At 41.2% G+C, this 11,131-nt stretch overlaps 1 protein-coding gene across 1 annotated transcript in view; it reads left to right on the top strand.

Annotated features, from left to right (window-relative positions):
• The first annotated feature begins 6,018 nt into the window (after positions 1 to 6,018).
• slc35f3b (solute carrier family 35 member F3b) overlaps positions 6,019 to 11,131 on the top strand; it is a 47,224-nt gene continuing 42,111 nt past the window's right edge. Inside the window, exons 1-2 of the mRNA XM_044045379.1 lie at positions 6,019 to 6,211; positions 7,059 to 7,273. Of these exons, the coding sequence (XP_043901314.1) occupies positions 6,114 to 6,211; positions 7,059 to 7,273 (313 nt within the window). The 5' untranslated portion in view covers positions 6,019 to 6,113. The remainder of the gene's footprint in view (positions 6,212 to 7,058; positions 7,274 to 11,131) is intronic.

Here is an 11,131-nt window from a genome sequence, read left to right as displayed (position 1 = left end):
CAGCAAGACATAATGAAAAAAAAACCATAGTATCCCATAGTGTAAAATAAATGTTCTACTGTATGAGCAGCATACATTTCTCTAAGGAGAAAAAGGTTAACTGGGTGTTTTTGGAGTATAGGCATCTCGTTTAACAAATTCTAACAAAAAAAAAGTACTGAATTTCTTACTGAAATGACCTCACAGATGCCTCTTACTGCAAATCCACAGAGCCAAAGTCATTGTTATTAAGTTGTACTTCCTGAATAAAAATGAGGAGAAAGCAGATCCTGGGCAAGTATTTATTAGGTGTGCATAGTGAGAACAGAATCATCCGTATGCACACAGTGCTTGGGCATAAATGCATGAGTGTCAGCAAGACTGATAAAGTAAATCTGCATTCAGAATTAGCAGCAAATGGCAGTAACATTTACAATGTGTGATTGAAACAAATCTAAACATGATCATAATTTATGATACCTTTTCTTGTTTCTATACAAACCAAATTTTAACCAAAAACAAATAAAAAGAAATAAAAGAACAATAAAAATAATTAACATTACTGATTAAAATGCTGCATATTCTGTCAGAGAAATTAGATTGCGTTTTCAGACTCCAGAGAGACAAAATACCTCCCACCTTTGGCTCCCCTCTCTGCAGCTTAACTTCAACTACTTTAGGGCATCACATTCTCTAACTCCCCACTGTTTTTCCTTCGTTTGCTTTTAATTTGTCCCCACACACAAACTGGCGCATGCAGCGCAGTTGTCAGGAGATGTAACCACACTGTCTGTCAGGAGTGTATCGGGGCAGAACAGGACTTTCCCTCAAAGACTGCTCTACACACAGCCGCCTCGTGTCATTAATATTACCATTTGATCTTCTTGCATCATTCATATACATGGTGGGGGGAAACTACCTGAGCGTGAGCTGTGAGGATAAAAGAATACAGACGACTGCCTAAATCCTGCAAAACGTTTTTTTGTTTTGTTTTTTATCTCCGTCGCTGAATCCGAAACAATTTTTGAAGGAATACATATTGCATTAGGGTTGCAAATAATGCATTTGTTGTGTGCACTTGTGGTGTGTCATCACTCAGGTTTAGAAACAAGTCTGTTGTTGCAACCGTGGCCCCTCGTACACTCGCAGTCTGAGGGCGTTGGGGGTCATGGAGGCAGGACACCGTGTGGGTTGGACTGGACTGAGGCGACGACTGGCATCTCCCCTATAGCACAAGCTTTCTGATGGTAGAGCAACTCTATTTATATCCTGATGTACAAGTACACACTGGGACTGTGTGGAAATGCAGAAGGCCTCAAGCACCAACAGCTCCCACTGCTGACTCTGCCACTGCTCTCATTTGCTACTGCAAACACAATGGCTGCGCTGTGCTTGTGCGAGGGACTGTTTATTACTATATTTCTGCATGATCATGTAGATTTGCTTAAAAGGAAAAGTGGTGTATTCAAGTAAATTACAAATAAATATACACAAAGGGACAGGTGGATGCTGCAATCATTGACTGTCCTTCTCTTGCAATTATTTCTGCCTTATGTGATGTTTTGAGGGATCCATGCATCCATAAAAATGCCATTGTCTGCCAGAGTTCAGACATCATAAGAGGGAAAACCAACATGAATGTGTTTGTTTTTTTAATCTGAGCAAGTCCGAGGAAATGTTGTGGCGAAACAACAAATGGCAAACAGCAAAATCAAATTACGGAGTCCATGCTGACAAATTTAGCTGAAATGCCAGGTATTCAATCTTTACAGTGCTTCTACAATAATCCGAACAAACCCTGATTCTTAGCTCTCACTGAGTCTCCGCACCCGCAAACCTGAAAATAATTGGTTATAAATATTCAATGGAAGCAGTGACTGTCAGGCAACCTTGAGGACTTGGAGAAGCTCTGTGTTTTCTTTTCCCCCCGCTGCAACAAATGTGACAAATGACCTCACATTCCTTTTTGGCAAATTGGACAACAAATGATATGATAATCAGATATTTAGGACAGTAGAAGTGCACCAAATTGATGGGAGAATTATATATAAAGGAAAGAGGGCAGAGGGGACAATGATTTAATAGGGCAGATAAAATAAGAGCTGCATGGTGTGGTATGCGGTGTAAAAAGAAAAGTGATGTCTTTCGTTTGAACCCTGCAGTTTATGGACTTATTATTTGTTGCCATTATGCTGGAGCACCTCTGAAGTTTTCCAGAAGCCTCTGTTAATATTAATAGTTTCACAAAATGTGTGTTAGCCAGGCTCCAGAACTTAAATCGTATATTTTATTTGTCATGTCAAAATTCAAAAAAGGGAACATCTAAAAATGCAAATGAGGGCAGTTAAGCCGCCAATCTCATCTTTTCCCATTTAAAGCGATTTGTCTGCACGGGCAGCTAACTGGTTCACAATGTTGACACATAAAAGCATCAGCGGGTCGTCTCGTCCTCAGAGATTCTGCTGCTTATTCTCCAGCTGTGTGTCAACCTTACTAATAATGGCAGCTGAATAACAAATATACCCTAAAGAAATCACACAGACCTCTGTGACAACAGGGTGCCGACTCCATAAAGGTTATAAATGTCCTTTTGGCTGAAATAACATTTCAACAAATGAGCAATTTCGTCAGGAACAGAGCAGAGGAATTCTCGTGGCTCCCTGGACAATAACTGTCAGGAAGATGCTGATCAAACACAGAGAGGGTTGAGAAATAAAATATGGAAAAATGTGACTCTTTTTCCACTGGTTCAGACTTTCACTTCTCTTCGCCAATCAGGAGACGTTTGTCACACTGTTTCCAGGCTCGCAGCCGCATTAAATATTGATGGCGAGAACAGAGAGGATTCGCAACACTTAAAAAAAAAAATAATAACTGTATGCAAGCAGACACAGCAGAGCAGGAGAAATAATGGAAATGACAGAGAAAGTGGCTCAAGGTTCGTATCAAGTGTGCTGACGAAGCACTGAATTGCGCCCTATCTCTCTCTCGCATGTCTATGAGGGAAAATAGCTAAAAGGGAAGTGAATTATTAATCTTTTTTTTTTAATTGTTGGTGTTCTTATTAGGATGAAAAATACCATAGTTATGTACACACTTTAAAATATGATTTATAAGGGTCATCAGAGTTACAATTCGGGATGCACTTTGTTATCGGCCCGATATCAGTTTAGGCAGAAACTGGATTTTTAAAATATTAAACACAAATATACAATATTACAAATATAGGTTTGGTTTTTTTACATTTATTTATTATATTTTTATAAGAAAAAAAGTAAAGCAAATGTACATCTTGTATATCTTCATCTGCAGTGACATAAGTGGGCAAAAAAAAAGATTAAATGACCTCAGCAGTCCCATTATCGGCATATAAAATTATACGAACAATTCCACTGCGAGAAAACTTCACTCACTTTAGACATGGCTGACATATTGACACGTCCCATAGCAGGAAATGTACGTAAGTATGTACGTAAGTGTTATTAAAATAGCAATAATTATGGTTACACTCCACTTAGGGCTATGACCACTGTGAAGGCTGGTTGACTGTCATCACTCACTAAGACATTGAATGAAATAGAGCCAGTGTTAATGCTATTAGGTGGACAAATGCTTGATAATATCCACTTTTTATGAAAACAAGACCTTGGATCATCCCTTACAGTGTGTCTCACTTCATCTCAGGTCCATATTTAAAGAGAAGGGCAGTCACACTGATTTAGGCACCAATTAAATCTCTATTACAGGTCTGCTGAAGTGGAAGACAGTGAGCTGGATGGCAGTGAATGACTTGAACAAATCAGCGGTCCTTTTATATACTGCTTTAATATGTATTAACTGTGTCACACAGATAAGGTGTCCACATTATTAAAAGTGTGTCTGACTAAGTGAGGAGGGATTTGGCTTTGGCTGAGCTGTGAAGTTGAGAGGTGCAAAACAAACCTGAGCCTCTCCTACCTGATACTGTCAATGAGAGGTGTGGATGTGATTATTGATGACTGGACTTTACTTTTCTTTTGCTTGAGTAAGCACAGGTCTCACACCACAGCCCACCCCTTCTGGTCACTGATCAATACAGCCCTGTCCTCAAAACAGAAAAGGAACCGGTTGGCGTACTTGAGCTGCCCTCCACAGTCAGGAGTCTGTCGAGTGCGGACGCAATGCAGACAGTGGGAATCTATGGCCGACACTGCTCCATTCGGGCAAGGTAAATCTCCACTTCCTGCTCATCCATTCAATATACTGTGCACCGTTATAGGTTGTATGGAAAGCAATGGTTTAATTTTATGTCTCTTTCTTCAAAAGTGTAGAGCTGGACATACCTGAGTTTTGGTGAAGATGTTCCACCTCTCTTCCAAGAGGCCAATTCAGTTCTAAAGTTGAATCCAGACAGGAAAAACCCTCTTGAATGAGAAGAGGTTTTCTTATCTTTATCAATCTGAAAAGACAAATAGATGGAGAATAAGCATTTAAGATATACAGACTCTTTAGGTCAGTGAGAACATTTCAATAAAAATAAAATCTGCGGTCTATTGAGGATCTTGCTCAACAGTCTTGAGTCCCTTTTCTTTTAAAAACAACAAAACTCACTAAGTGTGCCGTTAATGTGGCACAGGTCACACGTTTGAACACAGCAGACAAAGACAGTTGCTTGATTTTAATTTCTGAGCATAGACATAATCACCATCAGTGAACATAATTACCCCATTACTGGAAGTACAGCTCTGATTGAATATAATCAACCATATCCGCTCTAACAGTGGTATTGAACAGGAACAACAGTTCTACCTTGAAGGTCTTTGTTCAAGCAGGCATTTAAGAAACAAGGCTGTGTCATCATCTTGAAATGTTGATGGACTCCTTATGTAAAGTAGAGTATGAGAGTATGAATAATACACTAAAGAGGTCCCAGTGGCCTGTGAATTAATGTTGAACCGTAACAGCACTACAAAAAATGCGGCTGCGGGATTATTCTAGATAATAAAGGGGGGCCCAATTGATTCTTTCACTTAAAGAGTCTTAAAGAGTTTTGCGTAAACAGAAATAAGGTAAAAATGGCAAGAAAGCACAGTTAAATTTTTGAATAATATTCCTTACGAATACAAGTCTCTATACAGAACACTCAGTACTGTCCTGAATCACATGTGATTGGCATAGTCTGATTAAAAAGGACTGACTTGACAATTGAAAGTATCCTTCTGTGCATTTTTTTATCTTAAGGCAGGGAGGATTGCTGTGCCTCCCTCGCTGTGACAGTTTGATGGTAAAAGGGCCAGAAAGAGTTGAACGCTGCTGCTGCTGCTGCTGCTAGTAATGATGCATGATGGGAATGAGGACTGCAGTGTGTGTGTGTTTCAGGTCACTGTTTGGACTTTTTCTGCATCAAAGCCACAGAAAGTGGACACATGTTTTCGACACTATATCAAATGCAATAATGTGTGTGCAGACTGAGAGGCAGGTGTCATATAGAGTAATACAACAGATAGAAAACCATCACTGTATCATCATGTGTTAGAAATTGTGTGAATTACAGTGTGCAGGCTTGTAGCAGCACCTGCCCTCTGACCATAAGAGCCACTTTTGAAGGGACATTTTTGTTGTTCATATTTGTTTTTTAATTAGATTTTTTGTGTGTAATAAAACCCAACAATTGCATTTACAGTGATTTTGTAGGAGCTATGAGTAAGTCTATCTGCATCAGAGTATGGTTATTGAAATAAATATACATGTAAGTAAATACAAGATTTCTCTTTTCTCATTCGGGTTCCTGTCCTCTGAAATAAAACATAAAACTGCTTTAGGCCCTGTGATAGATTTCAATATTCTGTGCTGCTGGTTCAGACACATCAGAATAAAGCAAGTGCAGCTGGTGCAGTGTATATTACTATAAAACTACAGTATATCCCAGACTCGCAGGTGATGGTAATTCCAGTGAATCCAGTAGGTGATGCTGTTGCAGTGCCTCCAGCACCCAGCGCAGGCTTGGCTTCATGTACAGTCTGTGTGTGTAATGTAGTGGCCAAGCATATGTATGTGGGGCTGAGGACGATCAGGATGCTGCTTCTGGTCTCCATCAGCCTCGATGAGGATTTAGATTTACAGTAGCGGAGCGCTCTCTGTGGCCTGACCTGAGGATGTACGGTGATGGAGAGGGCACCGTGTGGGACCGGGTCGGGCGGCCGCACCGGGACTGCATGTGCTACCTTGGACCTCCGACTACTTTGATGCCGATGTAAGATATTTCAACTTTTGATTGATAGCTCACACCCGAGACTGGAGCCAAACCACACCTGTTGCGCACTTTTTTTCCCCCGCAGGTGCATTAATGTTACTTAACTGGAGGTGTAAAATAGAGGAGATTCGGTGTGTGAATCAAATTTAAAATCCACTAAGGCTCATTATTTAATACAAATAGTTTGGAGGCAAATTACATTTTATATTAAAAACAATGTGCAGGCTCCAGTATGGGTTCTGTTGCATGGAGAGTAAATTCCACTCCGTGTGAATAAGTAAATGATGTTTCATAACAGCTGAGAGGCTTTCAGGTCACTACAGTGCTGTAGCTTCACAAGTGCAATGTTGCTCCACAGTTCTTTCTGCCCTGCCGGTCACTGTGAATGTGTTTGTTTTTTCAACTAGACTGCTGTCGATATAAGGCTGTGCGTAATTGTGCGTACTCGTGTCCGGCTCAGAGCTGTGCGCTCACAAGTGTCGCTTCCCGATAAATAACTCAAATCGATTCTTTAGTTTCGTATAAGCCTGGAACTGGATTCGCACGGTGCAGCATAGAAGGATATACAACAGTTTGCAGGACCAGTCACTTTGGCTTAGTGTCTCTCTCTCTCTCAGTGTTGCTGTGCGGACGCATGCAGGGCCAGTGAAGGATGATGATTTCAGCACTGCACAGAGAGGCGCTGCAGGGGCCCACTGCACTGACTGACTTCTCTGGTTTAAACCAAGGAGAACTCTTATCTTATCAAGTCTCATACAAGCCTTTACAGCCTCCCATTCCCCTTCGCCTAGGGAGTGTCTCTCTCCGTCTTGTAACGCACCGCCTTCCCTTGTTCCTTTCTTCCCAGCGGGATGCGCAAGTCTCCCGACGTGAGCCCCAGAAGGCTTTCGGACATCAGCCCGCAGCTCAGACAGCTCAAGTACCTGGTGGTGGACGAGGCCATCAAAGAGGACCTCAAGTCGTCCCGCTCAGTTGAGGACATCAACAGCGCGTCCATAGAGGAGCGGATATTGCGGATTACTGGCTATTATGGATATCAGCCATGGAATGCGAGCTACAAAAGTGAGTCAGTTTGTTACATACACCTAAACTTCTGTGGCTGTAACATAGCAGTGGTGCATGTAGAGATCTGCAGGTGGGTTTTTAAATGCTGGCCCACACAGTCTGTTATAAACCCAGGCACCCCACATCAGTGTGATGGTGATATGATGCAGGTCTAATTAAAAAAGGCTCTTCAACATCACTTAGTTTCCAAAAGGTGCAGCTTGATGCTCTTACTGAAATGGTAGCTGTATTTTGTGGTAATCATTTGTAGGTTTCTATGATCACAGCATGGGGCACACTGGGTCCCATATTATATCACATCGACACTGGTAAAACAGTATAATTCCAAGTTTAAACATTTTTTTATCAAAAAGACGAAAAAACACAACATTAGCATTTCCGTGGCAGTGTATAATGATAGCAGATGGATCTCCACCACTGAGTAAGCTAGCAGACACAGAAGTTCACGTAGCTAGCCATTAAATAAGACACACAACAATATTTACCTTTTTGCCACTCTTGACTGGTGCTAATAACTGCTATCTGTCAAATGCGTTATCTACTTCATCTTTGTAATGTTTATATTCCCCTAAACTTTGTCTTTCCGTTTTCTTCGTACTTTTCGCTGTTTAAGTTCCATCAAAACACACAGATACAGACTTTCAAAATAAACTTCCTGTTAAACCGGAAATAATGAACGGTCACGTCGAACTTGACTTATTAACATGCTGATGGATGGAACATCCTTGGGGATTGTGCTTGTTTAGTCAGTATTCACTTCCAGATGACCATTAATGTTTGAAGTGAATCCTTACTTTTTAAAACTTCGTACAGTGCTGAGTATTGATTTGTCATTAACTGGATCATCTAAACCAGTGTTTCCCAATCCTGGTCCTCAGGGAACCCCGATCTGTGCATGTTTTCATGTTGCCCTGCTACAAGACACCTTCAAATGAATGGCTCATAATCAAGTTTTGCAGAGCTTGGAGCTGACCATTTGAATCAGGTGTGTTGTAGCAGGGCAACATATTAAACATGCAGGCCAGAGGGTCCGAAAGGACCACGATTGGAAAAACCTGATCTAAACAATCAACCTATAGTGAACAAAATAGTGACCACTGAAACTACGTCCAACTGCAGTCAAATGGCACTTAGGAAAACACACCTCTGGAAAGACATGGCCCCTAGGGAAATCACTCACACAAGAGACTGTGTCTAAATGTTGGTGGTTAGGTTTATGGCTCGGGTTACGGTTAGTGGGCTTGTTTTTCCAGAGGCATGTTTTCTCAGTGGAAAATTATCCTCCACTGGCAGCTGCTGCAGTTGGACCACACTTGTTTTATGTCTCTCTGACTGATTTTGTTTCCACCTTTCACGGACAGGTGAGGTAGTTGTAACCGGGCAGAACGAACAGGCACCGGGAATGGGAATGGTGTGAATGGTGAAAAGTGTGAAAGAGGCCGTATTTCAGGATCTATTGCTTCCATTCATCATTTTCCCACTCATCCTTTACATAAGCCCACATTCTGTGTTAAAGCAAAGCACAAGCCTGGTGTTTATTATGTACTGCACATAATGAAGAGAGCTTATCTGAATGTGAATTCAGATAAACCTGCATTCTGTCAGTTATCAGCTGAATAATTATTGCTGCTCTTGGGTGCTGCAGACAGCGAAGCCAATGCTTGCATGAAAGGAGTTTATTCAAGTCAGACATGAAGGACGTTGCTTGGAGCAGTTGGTTCTTTGAAGAAAAAAAGTTTTCAATGCAGCTTTTATTTTACTCTCTGGGTTCCTTTTCATCACTTAGATCATCAGTAGATATGCATCAGTATTTTATTTGTGTGAATATATTTTTGAACTTTAATTCCTGAGTTATGACTGCTGCTGATTTTGGTTGTACAGTATGGAGTTACACTCCGCCTTTACTTTGTCGCTTCAGCTGAGATTTCTGTCTCTGTGGTGATGTCTGGACCAATCACACGCTCAATCAACTGTCAATCTTTTGTTTATTTCTTATCTGTTGCTCTGATGTGAATACGTTTGGATTTTTTGCCATTGGCACATTTTAAAATTTCCATTTCTCCTTCTCTTGGGGTCACCACAGCAGATGATCCATATATTAAATTTGGCAGGGATGTTTTTTACACTGGATGCCCTTCCTGGTGCAACCCTCCCATTTATCTGGGCTTGGAACTGGCACAAGAGCTGTGTATCCACCAAAATAACTGGCCCCAACAGGCCCCATTCTTTGACTCTTGGAGTACCAGAGTAAAATACAGTACAGTCAGCTGACTGGGCAACAGAAAAATGTCACTCCCTTGCAATTGGTGTAAATACCATGATAGTCAATGCAAATGCCTGAAGTCTATTGTCACACAAAGCTTGATGCTTTATTGCGACAAAAAGCCACAAAGCGAGCATGAAAAAAAAAGAGCATCTGGATGTCCTCCATTGTTGCCTGCTGTGTCACGTTCAATGTCATAGTTCTATGTCTATTCATTGGCTTTAACATTCCAAACAGTACTGTACCAAAGTGAACCGGAGCATGATGGAAACACAGCATCGGGGTCAAGTTAGATTGTCCACTTTAAATTGAGCAATGGTGAATGAGTACCTAGCTCAGGGGTAGCCCAGCTCTTGAGGGGATTCAAACTGGCAACCCTCCAATTAGAGGCTCATTTCCTGCCCATTTATCAGCCGCATGTTTGTATATGTGGGTTTCATATATTCGTTTATCGACATTTTAATACTGTGAGCTTGGGAATCTGATTACTCCATCCTCAATCTAAAAGCACAGTGTTTTATGTGAAGATGATTGTTATTGTGGTGATTGATTATGGTGTCAGGCAAATTTGCTTTGCGCAAGAGGGAGTCTAAGTCTAATGTATTCCAATCTATACTTTTGTTTCGTAATGAAATATATGGGGCCTCTGGGCCAGACGGGAGTGGGGTGTAGCAGTGGAAATTGATATTAAACTTTCTGTGTGGTAGAAAACAGATACTAATTAGAAGGAAGAATGAATCATTTTCATCAAACCGTTGTTTATCAAACATGTTACTCCCTTGAAAACAACCGACATTCTACATCAAATGAGAGGATTTTCATTCCACAAAAAACTCAATTTCTGTGTCAAGAAAATACGTTTATTTACCTGAATAAATAAATAATCACTCCTCAAGTTACAAACAGAAACAAATGAATAGACCATACTGTTCAAATAATACCTCATGCTGAGTTGCTCTCTGTTGCATCAGACATTCTCTGTGTGCATACAGGGAAATGTGACCTTTCAGTTAATTAACGTCCCATTTTTGCCTTTGAGAAAATGTTTAGTTTGTTTAGATTGCTCTTGTTTCTCGTGGATGAAATCAAACGCAAAATTACAACATGTCATGTTTAGAGTCCACGCAGCTTTGAGCTCCTTCTGGCCCAACTTTAGCTACAGCTGTGCTTTGTGGCAACAGAAGCCTCACTAGTCACACATTGCACACAATTGCATGCCATGTGTTGGACAGAATCAGCCCACAGCCTCCTCTGACACACACGACTTGACTAGGACCCGGTGATGGAAAGCAACAGCTAATGGCTGAGGAGTGAAGGGCTGATGCTGAGTGCAGCCAGTTTCAGGATAGGTGGGAGGCTGAGTACTTCTCAGTAGAGTGCAAATAGATGCCTGTTTGTCTCATTTGCCGACAAGCTTTCCAAAACAACAGCATGCTCTCTCACACAGGAGTAAGCAGAATGATGGGGGGGAAAGGGAGCTTTAGTCATAGGCTATCACTGAGGCTGAGGATGAAAGTGTGGCTTTTTAGTCACGTTTAATGGATCTTATGAATATCCTGAATATGAAACTGCACGGACGGCAAACACACAGG

Source organism: Solea senegalensis, linkage group LG15 (assembly GCF_019176455.1).
Source record: "Solea senegalensis isolate Sse05_10M linkage group LG15, IFAPA_SoseM_1, whole genome shotgun sequence".
Lineage (NCBI taxonomy): Eukaryota > Metazoa > Chordata > Actinopteri > Pleuronectiformes > Soleidae > Solea > Solea senegalensis.
Note: the sequence above shows the minus strand (reverse complement) of the source record. Positions and strands in the feature narration are given on the sequence as shown.